Source organism: Danio rerio, chromosome 9, assembly GCF_052040795.2.
Source record: "Danio rerio strain M-AB ecotype USA chromosome 9, GRCz13ab, whole genome shotgun sequence".
NCBI lineage: Eukaryota > Metazoa > Chordata > Actinopteri > Cypriniformes > Danionidae > Danio > Danio rerio.
Window position 1 is genome coordinate 46,237,501 of NC_141029.1, and position 18,156 is coordinate 46,255,656.

Sequence of the window (18,156 nt, forward strand, 5' to 3'; positions counted from 1 at the left end):
TGCACTTCTACGTTAACAGAGTAAGGGGTTAAGAAACAGCTTAATGTCATTATCCATAGTGGAAAAATCGTAGTTTGGACACCCCAGCTCTGGACAGTTCTGTAGGTAATTAATAAAGGCTATAATAACACTAATACTGAAATGGTTATGGCATTTTAGAATGACCAAAACAACATGTTGGATGTTTTACAATGTGCTCAGCCTGCTGGTTTGTCCATTCACACACATTCTTATCATCGCATGATCTCTTTTTTTTAATGTGCATTTTTTAAATTTTTGCACAGCTTGGTGTTTCCATTAAACATTTTTTTATGTTCATATCCAAAGTGCTCATAAAAATAGGTGGATGGAAACGTAGCTATTGATTTACTTGTTAGATATATGTCCCTCTTGGCCAACTTAAACCGTCCATGTGGAAAAACAAAAGGCAGATTCCAGGATTGCTGCTGCGTGTCTCTGTCTGTCGTTTTTTCATTTTGTGATCTAAAAGGAAGCCTAGTATGTTTGTTTATCTGTCTTTTTTAAGGTAATTTGGCCTGATGTCAGTTACTCTGTTTTCATGGATTGTGTGTGTGTGTGTGTGTGTGTGTGTGTGTGTGTGTGTGTGTGTGTGTGTGTGTGTGTGTGTGTGTGTGTGTGTGTGTGTGTGTGTGTGTGTGTGTGTGTGTGTGTGTGTGTGTGTGTGTGTGTGGAAAATGTGATAACTGTTTGTTGTTGGTTGTCATATTATTTAATTGCTGTGTGGATCTTTGGGTTTTAAACTCTGGAATTAACCCAGATGTTGTTTTTAGTACTGGGTTGCAGCTGGAGGGGTATCCGCAGTGTAAAACATATGCTGGATAAGTTGGTGGTTCATTCCGCTGTGGTGTGACCCCTGATAAATAAAGGGACTAAGCTGAAGGACAAATCTCATTTTTGAATTATGAGATACTTTTTGGGAAACCTATGAATTAAGAGATACTTTTTGGGAAACCTATGAAATGTTATTTTTCTCAATTTTTGCAATATTATTATTATTAATCCATATTATTATTATTATTATTATAACATTAATAATATTAATTATAAATGTTATTAATATTATTGTTATTAACAACAATTAATAATAATTATAATAATAATAATTATTATTATTATTATTATACTAATAATAATATGATTATTATGATGATAATTATTATTATTATTACAATTAATAATAATTAATAATAAAAAAAATAATAATAATAACAGAAACAACAACAGCAACGTTAATAATATATTATTATTATTATTATTATTATTTATTTATTTATTTATTTTTATTATAATTAATATAATAGAAATAGTAACATAATGATAATACTGTTTTTATTATTAATAATATCAACTAATGATATTAATTGTTGTTGTTATTAATTCACATTATAATACTAATATTAATAAATATTATTATTATTTTTGGATTGTTGTTGTTATTATTATTATTATTATTGTTATTATTATTATTATTATTATTATTATTGTAACAGTATGAAAGCATTGTAAAACTATAAAAGCACTACAGTCACTTTTGTCACCGTTTTATTGCATTGATTCTGGTATAGTGAAAGTAAAAGTTCCTTCATACAATATTAATAACCACAAACATTTGAGTGGAATATATATATCTATTATAAAAACCAGCAAAATAACATCTCTGAGATGAGCAGAGTAATCAATGACAAACTTTTATTACGCTCGATTTGTTCCTCCAGAGTTGATTTAATCAAATTCTTCAGTGTAAATTCCCCCAGTAAACCCGTCTGACACCAAAGCGACGTTATTTGAACGTCAACGCCACACACTGGGTCAATAAAAACACCTCGTGCTCGTCCTATTCCCAATTCCTGCTCATTATCATTAAACACACACACACACACACAGAGACACACACACAGACACACAGATAACCCCGACATCCTCCAGCAGGAAACCTCAGTGTCTGAACCACCAGAGTTTGCTGGATTTCCTTCTGGTGGTGTTGTGAAACATGCCGGACTATTATTAGCTTTATTTTACGTGGGTTTTTTTCGCCTCGCTGTTTGGATCTGCAGGTGTCTTGATGAAAGTGGCAGGGGATTTGGAAGGTAGTGTTTTGTAAGTGTCAAGACGAAGGCTTGTTATGCCAAGAGAATTTGTGTCGACTGTTGTGTATGAAGAGAGGGAAGGGTGTTCGTGTGTGTGTGTCTGTGTGTGTGTGTGTGTGTATATATATGCGTTTCTGCTCAAGTGACATTTTTAGAGGGAGTTTTGGCGAGTTGAATGAGGATGTGACGTGTTTTTGATCTTTCAACAGGACTCCTCTCGGGGCCTCTTTGGATGACCAGAGCAGCAGTCCGTCCAGAGGTGAGTCTCCACTCAAAAACAAAGACATTTGGTTCAGGATCACCCATATGAATAAAGGCTTTTTTTTTTAAAAATTCACATTTTAGAGTGCATTGGACTGATTTTTATTTTTTGTTTTGATGAATCCTTTACCCAAAGAGCACTGACAAAATATTTGAGCTACCCCTGAGTAATTTTTGTTTGTTTTTGGACAATGACATTTGTTTAATCTACTTATTTGAAATGAGCTGAAACAATTCTTGAGGTTTTTGGGTAAACTTAATTGTTTTATGTCCAATCCACTGAAATTTGTGAAAACTAATAAGTTAACTTTATTCACTCATGTTGTCCCAACACAAATAGATTGTGTGGAGCCCAACATAGAGTTTAGTTGCTGTAGAGGGCTTTTTAATCTTTGTGTTAATTTAAAAACTTTATAATTAGGTCAAGAAATTCCATTATTGGGGCAACATGGTGGCTCAGTAGTTAGTACTATCACATTACAGCAAGAAGGTCGCTGGCTTGAGTCGCGGCTCGGTCAGTTGGCATTTCTGTGTGGAGTTTGCTTGTTCTCCCCATGTTGGCATGGGTTTCCTCCGGGTGCACTGGTTTCCCCCACAGTACAAAGACATACGCTATACAGACCACCTTGTTGTTCATGATTCCGCGATCAGCTTTGACGGCCGACCAGCTCTAAGAAGTGTCCTGGTGGTTCCAAACATCTTCCACTTATGGCTGATTGAGGCCACTGTGCTCATTTGAACTTTCAGAGCAGCAGAGATTTTTCTGTAACCTTCCCCAGCCTTGTGCCTCAAAACAATCCTGTTTTGTCAATCTACAGTCAATTCCCTTGTCTTCATGCTTGTTTTTTACATTGCCATGCACTATCAACCCTGGGGCCTTATAAAGACAGGTGTTTGCCTTTTCAAACCATGTCCAATCAACTGAATTTACCAAAGGCCAACTCCAATTAATCTGCTGAAACGTCTCAAGAATGATCAGAGAAAATAGAATGTTCCTGAGCTTAATTTAGTGCTTCACGGCAAAGGCTGTGAATACTTCTGTACATGGGATTTTTCAGCTTTTTTATTTTTAATAATTTTACAACAATTTTACAAAATCTTTTTTCACATTGTCATTATGGGGTATTGTGTGTAGAATTTTGAGGTAATAAATGAATTTAATAATTTTTTTCTAATGCACTGTATACATATGTGTATGTGTTCGTGTGTGCGTTCGTGTGCGTTTGCGTGTGTGTGTATATGTGTGTGTGTGTGTGTGTGTGTGTGTGTGTGTGTGTGTGTGTGTGTGTGTTTGTGGGTGTTTGTGTGTGTTTGTGTTTTTGTGTGTGTTTGTGTGTGTGTGTGTGTGTGTTTGTGTTTATTTTAACTAAAATGTCCCATATATTTATATCCAATATTGGTTGAGGTGTAACTTGAAACATAGGTTTTAAAGTTCGGCCTATGAATTGTTTACTTTTTTCTTTTTCTTTTTTTCGTAAATATTATTATGATGATGATAATAATAATTATTACTGTTATTAATATTATTATTAGTAATAATTAATATTATTACTGAAAGTAGTACACTCTAAAGTCAAATATATTATATTTATCATATTTTCTCAAGTAAAGTGTTTAATTTCATGCAAAGTCGTTCGATTTCCTTTATCTTTATGCTGTTTAATATTCACAATGACTACTCCATATTGCTATAAATTCAAATGTACAGAATAAGCTGAAATTCACCAAATTCCATCACGTTCCACGGCTGATTCCATGTGTATAATAGTAGTTTTGTTTTAAATCCTGGATGACTGATTTCCATAGGCTTCTACAGTGCAGAATCTACATGTTAACATATGAATAGGTGTTACTCTAAAAGGTTACTCAACTCTCTTTTCCACCACTCCTTGTGAACTTTGGAGCAAGTTCTCTCTCAATGCACAACAGCGCATGCACATTACACACACACACACATGCGACCAACGCTTTAGAGCCAATATCAGACCCCCCCACACACACACACACACACACTCCAGATGATCGTTTCCTCTCAGTTTAACACTAAACCCGACTGAAGCCAACGGCCGGATAATGTGTTATGGATCAGGTCATTCAGAACTGCAGCAGCTGCTTTAATAACTCTGTAGGTAAGGTAATTTCTGGAAAAAGAGTAAATATTTACATTCAACCTTTCAGTGCGTGCGAACTAAAGCAACATTGAACGCTGCTTGGATGTGCTTAAGTGTGTTTTTAATGGAGATGAGAATAGGAAATTGTTGAGTGTTTGTCATCTGAAAGCTCTTGTCTTTGTTTTTTCTTTCAGGGCCGCTGAAGAATGGCTGTAGTTTTGAAGATGATCTGTCACTGGGAGCTGAGGGTAAGTACCCTACACTTTCTTCCTCAATCCAGTGTGATTTTTGCTTTGAGGAATGTGCAAAAGGCATGTCGGGAATCCAACAGATCTTCCTGACAGACGTGAATGACGGCTTGTGTATTGAGGAAATTCATTAGGTCTGTTGTTGGTCCCTTTTTGACTTCTGGTTTTTGGAAAGGACAAACAGTGATATGCACACGCATGCATGTGATACTCGGGGTAAAAGACAGGTCTTGGCACATCTGATAAGTTATCTCTGGTTTCATGGTGTGCAGTATATGGCAGATGTGTTTGCGGGGGAGGAATGCTTCAATAATAAAAGTGAAGGTTTGCAGAAGTCTGACATTTGATGTTTGGTTAGGGAGTGTGCTATAATGTGTTAGGCTTGAACATTTTGTTTGTTACATAATCGATTTTCTCTTCAGTGTTTGGACTTTCAGTGGAAATTAAACCACACTAAACTGGACTCTGAAAACTGGACTGACACCGTTTACTTTCAATTTACTAGAACTTCTATGTTAAGCTGCTTTGACACAATCTACATTGTAAAAGCACTGTAGAAATTAAGATTAATTGAATTTAATTTACTTTCACATTTTTAGTGGTAAATATTTCTGTACCTGTTAAATCAATTATTTATTTACTTAAATTTTATATTGTTCCCTCATTATATCAGGTATCGTATTAAACGTGCATGTGTGTATATTAGTGCTTGACAAAGATTATTTGCATCCAAAATAAAAGTTTGTTTTGACATAAGATTTTTGTGTGTATTATATATTTCTTATGTATATGTAATACACACACATATGTAAATACAAACAAATATAGGCATGGGTCGATGTAAGATTCTGATGATATGATAACCTTTGGATAAAAATATAACTGTTTTATGATATTGTGAGTACTGCTTTATAATATGTTCTTTTTAAATGTCTGGGCAAAAAACAAAACCCTTTTCCCCGCTTTGAAAAAATATCTATTTTATTTTGAGAAACATTTATAAAATCCTGGATCAGTAAACATGTAAATAATTCAAATTAATTATTTGTCTTTATTTATTTCAAAAACATAGTTTTTTTTTACAATTTAAAATGGGATCTTTGGATATCATTTTGCTGAAGACACTGTTGTCCAATAAATAAATAAATAAATAACAGTGCATATATTAGGTCAAAACAAACATAAAATCTCAAATAATCTTTGCCCAGCAATAATATGCATTTATTTATCTATTTAGAACTAAATAAATAAATATTTAACTAAATAAATAAATTAAATATATAAATACATCATTTAAAATGCATTTTGATTTCATTTTTTAACAAATCATGTTAAAGGCAGTTCTTTGTCTGTGTTGATGTTTCAGTAAACATTTTTGAAAATAAAATGATTATATTAAAATATGTATTTTTTAAATATATGGGTCAAAGACATTTAGGTTTTTGCATCAAATAAAATGTAGAAAATATAAAAATTCTATGAATTTAAATCAGAAAAAAATGGGAGAATTAATATTAATATGTGTCATAGATATTTTAATATATAGAAAATTATCTTTATCTGACCTGTACTTGTGAAAATAAAATAAATAAAAACAATAAGTGAGCATACTCTATTTTATTGTAGGCTGATTTAATGATTTATATATCCTTTTTTTTGTCGTTGACCTGCATCTTATATGCATTTCTTTATTTAGTATCAAAGATGCATTTGTTTTATCTTATTGAATTAAAATAAAACGATTTAATTTGTTAATTTAAATAGTCATTCTCTCTTATAAACGGCTATACGTGGATTTTCTGGAGGGAAAAATGTTGACATCTAGATAAAAGTATATTAATAGATATTCCACTGTGGAAAACTTTTTTCTTCTTCGAATGATTGTTTGCATTACATGATACGAATCGTTCATATCTATATTTAACTAGCTATTTTTGGACTCTGCGTTCTAAGAAATACTGGGATATTTGAACCCAAATTTGGGTCATCAATGGACAAACCAATTGATTGGGATAAAGTTGAGGTTCAAACATTTTTAAACATACATCCCAAAAGTTGTGTTGTTCCATATAAGGAGTTCAGATGTAAAAAAACTTAAGGCTATTTGAGAATTTTCCTCATGTGTAGGATTGGTAATTTCACTTTTATGGTTTCAAGAAAAGGTTATTTTCATTGCCTTTAATGTGAAATAACTAATCATAAACATAATAGGCTGAGAAAAATATTTATTTTAGGAAAAAAAAAAATTAGATTGCACTTACAGTAGGGGAAACAAGTATTCAACATGTCAATAAACGCTCTCCCATAGCATATTTATAAAGGTGCTGTTGACTAGACATTTTCATCGGATTTTGGCATCTACCAAAGAAATCCATATATGCAAAGAAAACATATTTTGAGAAAACATACTAATTAAATTATGTGTAATAAAAACTAAATGACAAAGGGAAAAAAAGTATTGAACTTATGAAGAAAGGAAGGCAGTGAAAGGCAGTGAAAGCCCATAGCAGCTGAATTCTCCCAGTAGTTCTTCAGCAACTCTCTGCCCTTCATCGTTGTAAATTAATATTAGCTGCTTGAGGCCAACATCTACATTAGAAGTATGATGAAGATTAAACCAGGGTGGACATTTCAGCGAGATAATGATCCAAAACACAGCCAAGCAAACTCTCAAGTGCTTTCAGAGAAAGAAAATTAAGCTGTAGAATGGTCCAGCCAATCACCTGACTTGAATCCAATACAAAATACAACATAAAGATCAGATTTGATAGATGAAACCCACAGAGCCATCAAGAGTTTTACGCTCTGTTGAAGTCTGTGATAAAATCACACCTGAGCAATGCATTTGACTTCATTCTTCATATAACAGGCATCTTTAAGCTGCCATCACCAAACAAGCCTTTTATATAAGGTATTGAATACAGTTCAGTACTTTCTTCTTGTGTCAATTAATTTATCAGATTTTTTCGTTTTGTTTATTTTTTATGTTTGTACTGTTTGGGGTTTTACCAAACTCTCCTTCAATTCCATGCCATCAGCTCTTTCAGAAATATTATTCTCAGAAAAAAAAAACATTCAATGTTTATTTCGCCCAGTGTATTTTCCCAAATTTGAGTTGTAATTACCCAGCATTTTTTAAGTGTGCTTGACAAAGTAAAAAACATTTATATTTGAATGTAAAAGCAGTCCACATCGTAAGCACTTGCATTGATTTCTTCCATTTTTAGACCTCTGCTCTTATTTTCCTGTTAAATTGAGTGGGTGTATTTTTGAACTTATAGAATGTCTGGTTTAAACACCACAACAAGCCTTCTCTGAAGTAAGCCAGATCTCACTTTTCAGTGTGTTTGTAAAGAAACAAGTCCAGGCTAGTTTTCTGACTCAGCTCTCCTATATCTGATAACTAGCAAAAACCAGTTTATTAAAAGAACCTGCTGTCCCTGTTTATGTGCAAACCAATAACCCAGCGAACTGTGTTTACAAGACTTTATTACTAACCAGGTTGTCTTCCCAGTATTCATGTCAGAATGTAATAAATTGTATCTCTCTGAGGATTTATGTCAGTTGTCATGTTAAATAATAATTAAAAACCAAAGATTACTGCAACATCTCAGCTTGAAACGTACAGCTATTATCAGGAATTCTTCACACTGTAAAAAGAAATTGCTGGATTCTACACAATTCATTCAGGTTGTCCCAACATAAATTGATTAAGTTAACTTAAGTTTAAGTGGATTGAACATAAAACAATTAAGTTGTCCCCCAAAAAAATCCCAATAATTGTGTTGTTTAAGCTCATGTTGCATGAGTAGTTTCCATGTTATGCAGAATTTAGGGGCGTCATGGTGGCACAGTGTGAAGCACGATCACCTCACAGCAAGAAGGTCGCTGGTTCAAGCCCCGGCTGGGTCAGTTGGCGTTTTTGTGTGAAATTTGTGTGTTCTCTCCATGTTCACATGGGTTTCCTCCAGGTGCTACGGTTTCCCCCACAGTCCAAAGATATGTGGTATGGGTGAATTGGGTAAGCTAAATTGTCTGTAGTGTATGTGTGTGAATGAAATAGTGTATGGGTATTTCCCAATGTTGGGTTGCGGCTGGAAGGGCATCCACTGTGTGTAAAACATGTACTGGATAAGTTGGCGGTTTGTTCCACTGTGGCGACCCCTGATTAATAAAGGGACTAAGCTGAGAAGTGAATGAATGAATGAATATACAGCATTTTGATTGTACCACTAAAGCGGAAGTTCGTCAAAAAGTGAAAATTAATTTACTTTTTAACTTACCCTTATGTGGTTTCAGACCTTTATGAGATTCTGTTGAACACAAAAGAAGATATTTTGAAGAATGTTGATACCCATTGACTTAATTGCCAATTAGTTTCCAACATTTTTCAAAATATCTTCTTTTGTGTTCAACAGAAGAAGCTCATAGGCATTTTAAACTAGTGAAGTTTGAGTAAATGATGACAAAAATTTAGCTTTTGGGTGAACTATCTCTTTAAACTACGGCAAGGCATTAACATGATATAATGCTGTGTTTTCAACCACGTTCCTAGAGGACCACCAAAACTGCATGTTTTGGATGTCTCCTCTGTTACAGATCTTTCAGTCTCTGCTAATGAGCTGATGATCTGAATCAGGTGTGTTTGCTTAAGAAGACATGTGGTGTGTCCTGAATCACATAATTATGCACTATTCTACGCCATTTTGTAGTTTAATTAGTGTAAATAGTGCATTCACACTAAAAACTCTAAAAATAGAAATACAATAAACGCAATTTTATTAGATTATACTATATTGACGTGAATATCCTAAGCTTAATCCCTTCCAGCTAATAAAATACAATTAATGTGTAATTAAATAAATAATATAAATACTTCATAATAACTTTCGATCGCAGCTACAACGATGGTGCCAACTACCCGTCATATAACAAATAATATGATTATTATTAAGCTGTTTATAAGACAAAATATATGTTCTATGACATATTTGAGAATTGCAGTGTCAGAAATTTCACAATATAATTATTACATTTGTCAATATTTACAGAAAAGGGCAAAAATAAACAAAATATGATATATGCATAGATTATTGGGGCTAGTGGGTCATGCGTGCAGTGAATTATTTGCCATAGTTTATTTTCCAACAGACAGTGACGGATACTATTTCTTGCTCGAAGCCACTCTTTTGTTTGCCGTTAAACTGTTGACCACTGCTGTGTGTTTTTATCCTGTCTGCAAATGTGACGAAATGTCCTGCACAACGGTAATAGTGTAATTAGGGTATGTACACAGATATATTGCACTTCAGTTATGTAGACTTAGCCTCAGACGTCACGCCAAGCACCGCCCACTGACCTTGGACCAAACATCTGATGCATTTTGCACACTTTTCACTTCAGCAGATCCTCCGTTGTCCTCTGATTGGCTTTATTACACAGGAGTCGAGTGTGCAGCAAACTTTAAAACTCTTCTAAATAAAAAGGCTGAGCAGATAAAAAAGCTGCAATGTTTATATTGATGACAGTGCTGATTAATACATGTATGATTATCCGAGGTTTTCATTAATCAGTGGTTTACTGTCTGCACATTCATCTGTTATTGTGAGGATAAATTTGTGACAATTTGTGATTATATTCAGCTTTTTTCTTAATGGCAGTGAAAACATGCAAATATTCTGTCATTTTTTGTCATAAAGATAAGTGAAAGACATAGCTTAGAACAGGAACTGTTTTTTGTGTACTCGCAAATATAACAAAACCCTCATCTCAGTCTCCGTGATCTGTATGTAGAAATATGTCACCAAAATAATGATTGATTTTCAGAAAAATGTTTGTATGTCGGGCGAAGCAGTGGCGCAGTTGGTAGTGCTGTCGCCTAACAGCAAGAAGGTCGCTGGTTCGAGCCTCGGCTCAGTTGGCATTTCTGTGTGGAGTGTGCATGTTCTCCCTGCGTTCGCGTGGGTTTCCTCCGGGTGCTCTGGTTTCCCCCACAGTCCAAAGACATGCGCTATAGGTGAATTGGGTAGGCTAAATTGTCCGTAGTGTATGAGTGTGTGTGTGGACGTTTCCCAGAGATGGGTTGCGGCTGGAAGGGTATCCGCTGCGTAAAAACTTGCTGGATAAGTTGGCGGTTCATTCTGCTGTGGCGACCCCAGATTAATAAAGGGACTAGGCCGACAAGTAAATGACTGAATGAATGTTTGTATGTCCTGCAGATTTCCTATGTATGTTTTGCTAAAAGGTTATTTTGAATATTAATGCATCATTGTAGTAAACTTTTAAAAATGATAGTGAATGAATGATACACTGTTGAGTGTTAGACTGTTATTGTGAGGACATTCCACACCCACAAACATAACACGGCACAAGACGAAACGTGATTGGTTGGTTAACCTGTTAGTCATATGTCATAGTAGGTGATCCTTGACCATTCAAGGGGCCAAAGTTTGTCAGTCATCAGTTATGTGACTAATATTTTCGGTAATACTTTATTTTGATGGTCCATTTGAGTATTAATTGACTGTCTGCTTAATATTGGTTAATATCTCTCCTTCAACTGACATTTAACTGCCTATAAGAAACTTTGCAAGTACATGTCAACTTACACTAACCTCAATCCTAACCCTAACAGTCTACTTTTAAACTAATGAGAATTAGTTGGCATGAACTGTAGATGCAATGTAACCTAAATTCATCAAACGGACCATCAAAATAAAGTGTCAAAAATCTCTGTTTACATTGGTATATTCTTATAAAATTCTTGAGGAATACAAGCCAATCAGAGATCATTTTGGTTGATGATGTCAGAATTTACCAGTAGTTTGACATGGATGTGTGAATGTAATGCCCTTGGCTGTCTGAATAGCACATATTTGAATTTACAGGTAAAATCTTTCCAGAAATTTTCTGGATATTTATCTGTGATAAAATGGAGGTAATCATTTTTAGGGTAGATTTGATCACAACTAACTGAGTAAATAGTACCTCAATTTAACAGCTATAGCATATTAAAAGAAATTAAGTAATCAAACTAATATTTTTCGTTAGAAATTACATATACAAATTGTATAACGTTTACTCTACTTTTAGCAGGCAGCAGTTCTTCTACTCCGTTAATATGTATAATAATTAGCCAGTAAAAATGATTAGATATTGCTTCTTTTGTGAATGTTATGTTTAGTAAAATAAAATATGAAAACGCAGGAAATTCTATTAATTCATTTTTATAAAAAAAAAATAATATAAAAAAATTAAACAATTACAGGCTATCCTCGAGTATTTTTATTTTTATTTTTATTTTTTATAGGTCTTAATTTTCCTTTGTTTATGTATTGCCCAATCTGGCCATTAACACACAATCACCAACAATCCATCTCAATGAAACTTTTAACTTTTTATTTAAAAAAGCATTTAATAACATTCCTTGCAGTAACAAAAAAAGTTATCTCAGTAAAATGTATTCACTGCTGAACATACTGGCCTATATTTCTATTATTAAATGATCATTATTGTAGACTGCAGTAATTGGCACACACCAAAATCCTTTAAGTAATATTTACTCAGTTTAGATAGTATTTGGTCCCTCTCAAAAGTGAGTTACAGTTACTCAAGTTAATGAGACAAGAAGGGGATTAATAAAATGATGATTGAGCACTGATGATGAACACCGAAGCAGAAACACAGATGAGAAACACAAAACAACAACTGACTTCAGTCACAGCCTTAGATGAAATCAGCTGAACTATAATACATTGTATTACTTAATCTCAGCAGAGGATCAAGTTGAACAATAAGCAATTTCACAAACAGCAGCTTTACTTATTACCAACCTGTTTGCCCTTATTTAAAGAGGGACCAAATACTCTCTAAACTGAGTAAATTTGTTTTAAATTTAAATAAATAAGTTTGAATAAAAGGTTTTTTATTCTATTCTTGCTAAGGAATATAGGGTTTGTGAATGGATATATTTGAAAATATTCAAACTTAAGTATTATTATAGTATTATTAAAAATCATTTTTAATTGGGAAGGTGAAAATCTTTTCTAACTGGGATATTAAAAAACCCTTAGCATTTAGCCCTGTATAAGTCTCAAATTTAATTCATAGTGGTCATAAAAATGTCTTAATGTCTTAAATTTAACTTGGTGAAACCTGCAGAAACTCTGTATTAATATAGGTATTCATTTAAATCAAAATACAGCATATTATATTGTATATCTTACATAATCACTGAAAAATAACATGCATTGTAAACAATTTAAACACTTTGGTGCCTTTCATGACAACACTCATCTGCTGTTTCCTCCTCAGCTGCCAGAATGTGAATTGCCAAGAACCTCATGATTTAATTTGTGTGGCATTTAAGTTCATTCTCCTCTTGAAAATAAGATAGAACACACTTTTAATGTTAACTCAAGGAAATCAGCATTTGTTTGAATAGTTGTTTTTATAGTTCCTGCCAACTGTTTGAACACAAACAGGTTTTCTGTGTTAATCAGCACTTTAAGGCAAAAGCAGGAAACAAATTAAAATCAAAACCAAAATACTTCAAATTATTATGTGACTACCTCGGGTGAACCTTGTACAGTTTCATACTTGAATGTTCCCCATCAAAGGTTAAATATAAATCAATTTATAGTTAAAAGTACTAATGTAAAAGGGGGCGGTGCGGTGGCTCAGTGGTTAGCACTGTCGCCTCACAGCAAGAAGGTTGCTGGTTTGAATATCGACTGGGTCAGTGGCATTTCTGTGTGAAGTTTGCATGTTCTTTTTGTGTTTGTGTGGGTTTCCTCTGGGGGCTCCGGTTTCCCTTGTGCTATACAGTTGAAACCAGAAGTTTACATACACTATATAAAAAGGCACATAACCATTTTAAAAAGTCAGATGTTAATGTGACATCACATCACACGTTAGAATTATCACATTTGTTTTTGTTATGCTTAATATCAGAAAAATGAGAGAGAGAGATTTTTTGAGAAATTGTTATAACTTTTCTTGAAAGTCAAGTTTACATACAATAAGATTAGTATGCCCCTGAAAAAGCTCAGATGATGGTGTCAAGGTTTTGGAAGTTTCTGATTGGCTCATTGACAACATTTGAGTTAATAGGAGGCACAACTGTAGAATAGTATTTAAGGAAAACCTCAATCACACTGCTTCATTGTGTGACAACACGGGAAAATCAACAAGCCAAAATCAGCAAAAAAAGCCTGATTACAATTAGATAAACTACACTGGGAAAAGTAATAATTTTGGAGACATGTCCTGTGGTCTGATGGAACTGAGATTGAACTGTTTGGCCATAATGACCAGTGTTACATTTGGAGGACAAAGGGAAAAGCTTACAAGCCTAGGAACACCATCCCAACTGTGAAGTAAGGGGCAGCAGCATCATGTTGTGGGGCTGTTTTGCTGCAGGAGGGACTGGTCCACTTTACAGCATAGATGGCATCATGAAGAAATAACATTATGTAGAAATACTGAAGCAACATCTCAAGACATCAGCCAGGAAATTAAAACTTGGCCACAAATGGGGCTTCTAAACAGACCATGACACTAAGCACACTGCCAAATTAGTTAAAATGTGCTTTAAGGACAACAAAGTGAAAGTTTTAAAGTGGCCATCACAAAGCCCTGAGCTCAAGCCTATAGAAAAGTTGTGGGCTGAAAAGAGTTGAAAAAGCTTGTGCAAGCAAGACATCCTACAAATCTGACTCAGTTACACCAATTCTGTCAGAAGAAATGGGCCACAATTCCTCCAAACTATTGTGGGAGGATACCTAAAACATTTGACTAAAGTTATACTGTTTAAAAGCAAAACAAAAAAAATACCAAGGAAATGTGTGTAAACTTGTTACTGTCTAGAAATTAATAAAAAATTCTAAAAAAATAAAATAAAATAAAATAAAAATCTCTCATTATTCTGGCATTTAACATATGCAAACCATTTAGGTAATCGTAACAGAAGAAAATAATAAAAAAAAGAAAAATAGTAAAAGTTTAATATGATTTACCATCAGACATTTTTTAAAAATGGTTATGATCCTTTTTTTTTTTAGAAGGTATGTAAACTTCTGGTGTCAAGGTGAATTGAATAAACTAAATTGTCCATAGTGTATGATTGTGTGTGAGTTTGTATGGATGTTTCCCAGACATGGGGTTGCAGCTGGAAGGGCATCCGCTGTGTAAAACATATGCTGAAATAGTTGGTGGTTCATTCTGCTGTGATGTCCTCTGAAATGGAGACCAAGCTGAATGAATGAAAAAATGAATGACAATTTAGGATATTTTTAATGGTAAATGACAGATTTCTGTTCCTCCACTTAAAGTCTATTCACTCAAAACTCTCACACTTTACAAAAGTCATAAAAACACGATACAGTAAATGCATTAGAAGTATTTGATCCAAATCCTCAGAAGATAAATGTTAACTTTATGCGATGAACAGATTTAATAAACACTGCTAAAAATGCTAGATTCCACACAATCTTATGTTTGGACGACATAAAGGAATTAAGTTACTTGTTAACTTGTTAATTAACGTGTTAGTTTTGCTCAAATTTAAGTGGATTAAACATAAAATAATTAAGTTGCCCCAAAAATCCCAGCTGGGCCTGTTGGAATATCTGTGTGGAGTTTGCATGTTCTCCGTGTGTTCATGTGGGTTTCCTCTGGCTGCTGCTGTTGTCCTCACAGTCCAAAGGCATGCGCTATAGGTGAATTGGGTAAGCTAAATGGTCTGTAGTCTATGAGTGTGTGTGAATGAGTGTATATGGGTGTTTCCCAATACTGGGTTGCGGCTTGTTGCTGGAAGGGCATTCAGTGGATAAAACCTTTGCTGGAATAGTTGGCGGTTCATTCCGCTATGGCGATTTCAGAAATAGAGTCTTAAGCCGAAGGAAAATTAATGAATAAATATTACTCTATTTGCCAAAGATTGGGTATTGTATTGGTTAATTGGCTAATTTATGATGATTAATAAGGGAAATTAAATTATGTGTATCCAATGTGTAAATGTAAAAACAATGTGCACAATGAATTGACAAAAAAGCACATTAAAGAAACTTAATTTAACCACTTGTGGGTGAGTAAATAATATAAATTTTTCAGATTTATCAGATAAACTGCTGCCCATGTTAATCTGATTGCCAAGAGCTCTCCAATCTGTGAAACTTGGCACTTGAGGGGATTTGTGTGGAAATATGAGGTTGAGTATTTTCACCTGAGGCTGATGGATGAGCGCATGTACCGTACTCCAGAAAAGCTCTGGCTAATGTCCTCCACGTCTCTGTGTTCAATCCTGTCCTCCTTAGTAAACTAAAGCCTGGTGTCTAATGTGATTTGTAACATGAATCGTTTGGCAGGTTAGGATGTGCGCGCGTATAATTCTGTCATTGTGCGCCAAGTGCTGAGGAAAAGAGTGTGGATTGTCATCCGGAGTAGATGGTTCTCAGCTGAATAAATCACTTTTGGAAATTAACACGGACACATCGTTCTTCGCAAGGCGTTTCTGACAACTCTCCCACTGTACTAAAAAACCCGCCGGAGCTTTTCTTAATTGCATTTGTTGTGTTAAAAGGTTGATTTCAGAGGAATTTGGTTTTCAATTAGGAAGGAGTCTTCACATTTAAAGGGATAATCACACAAAAATGATCATTTATTCAAGTTTAATTGTGCTTAAGTATTTACAAATCTTCAGGAGACTTTTTTTCAAAACATAAAAGAAATGTTGAAGAATGGGTTGCAAAAGAAGTAGCCATTGACCTCCATTGTAGAAGAAAAAAATACTATAAAAGTCAATGGTTTCCTATACATCAAACTATTTTGTGTTCAGAAGAAACGCAAATGAGTAAATATTCGAACCCTTGCACGAGTACGATCACACCGGTGTGATCAGCCTTGGCTGGTCCCTGAAGTGTATGATCACACTGGTGTGATTTACCCATGCTTTCAAACAAATAACATTAGTTTTAGGTTTCAGACATTCAAACACGCATATCTACATGCAAAACATGCCCTTTAAGGTTTGTAAAATACACGCGGATGTCTACTAAGAAGGCAACAACAATTATTTTACCAATATAACTGGACTATGTGCTTTGTTCACATAAGATACACAATGTTTATGTTACTAGAATATTTTCTCTACATCTCTACCAGATAAACAGTTGCTCACCTTCATGTTTTTTGGTTGAAAATTATGAATAAGCACGATGTAAATCCAGCAGCTTGGATTTCTTGTTGCTAGAAGAGATACAGCTGTGATCGGAAGCTAAGGAGAAGTATTAATATTATTTATTAAGTTTCATCTTGTTATCTTCCAACTGTATCCCTTCTAGCAACATGGTGCCCATTACCAGTCATATTACTAATAATATGATCATTATTACGCTGTTTAAAAGACAAAATATATGATCTATTACTGGGTAGGAATAAGGTTGAGTGTTGTTTCATTCTAAAACTAAAGGAGCTTCAAATGTAAAATAAAAAATGACATTCGGCAGTCTTGTATGAATGGTAAGAATGGTAGTTATTTAATACTCTGTTTTTATCTCTTCTCTCTATAGCTAATCACCTCCAGAACAGAAAAACAGAGGCCGATGGGTAAGCGAGACTTCTAAAATGTTGCTTGTCCTGCTGCTTTTGGTCACAGATCGGTCACTGTCTTCTTCTTTTCTCAGCTATGAAATGCACGCCAAGGCCAAAAGGAGCCAATTCAAACAGAAGGGCAGAAGTATGAACTCCACGGGTTCTGGAAAGAGCAGCGCCACAGTGTCCAGGTACTTTATTTGCTGTTTATTTATTCACCCGCAGTGCATACAGACTGTTTTTCTCTTATATTTTTATAATAATTTCTAAACATAATAGTTTTAACACTAATTTCAAATAACTGATTTATTTATTTTTCATCTTTCCCATGATGACAGTACATAATATTTTAGTTCATATTTTTTCAAGATACCAGTATTCAGCTTAAAGTGACATTTAAAGGCTTAACTACAGTAGGTCAGGGGTTTTCAAAGTCTAAGACAGTGGGCCTCCCTTTTGACACAACTTATCCATTGGCGCCCCCCTCCTCCCAAACACGCACACACACACACACACACACACACACACACACACACACACACACACACACACATACTTACACACACACACACACACACACACACATATATATATATATATATATACATATATATATATATATATATATATATATATATATATATATATATATATATATATATATATATATATATATATATATATATACATACATACATACATACATACATACATACATACATACATACATACATACATACATACATACATACATATATATATATATATATATATATATATATATATATATATATATATATATATATATATATATATATATATATATATATTTATTTA

General features: G+C 34.0%; 1 protein-coding gene across 6 annotated transcripts in view; it reads left to right on the forward strand.

Moving 5' to 3' along the window:
* Positions 1 to 18,156, forward strand: part of itprid2 (ITPR interacting domain containing 2) — a 117,133-nt gene that overhangs the window by 60,383 nt on the left and 38,594 nt on the right. For 2 of the 6 annotated variants that reach the window (XM_087268381.1, XM_087268382.1), the window contains exons 4-7: positions 2,318 to 2,367; positions 4,675 to 4,728; positions 17,298 to 17,334; positions 17,412 to 17,510. In XM_087268381.1, the coding sequence (XP_087124507.1) occupies positions 2,318 to 2,367; positions 4,675 to 4,728; positions 17,298 to 17,334; positions 17,412 to 17,510 (240 nt within the window). Of the gene's footprint in view, positions 1 to 2,317; positions 2,368 to 4,262; positions 4,499 to 4,674; positions 4,729 to 17,297; positions 17,335 to 17,411; positions 17,511 to 18,156 lie in introns of those variants that run through there. The other 4 variants (XM_087268383.1, XM_087268384.1, XM_087268385.1 and 1 more) reach the window with 4 other exon arrangements.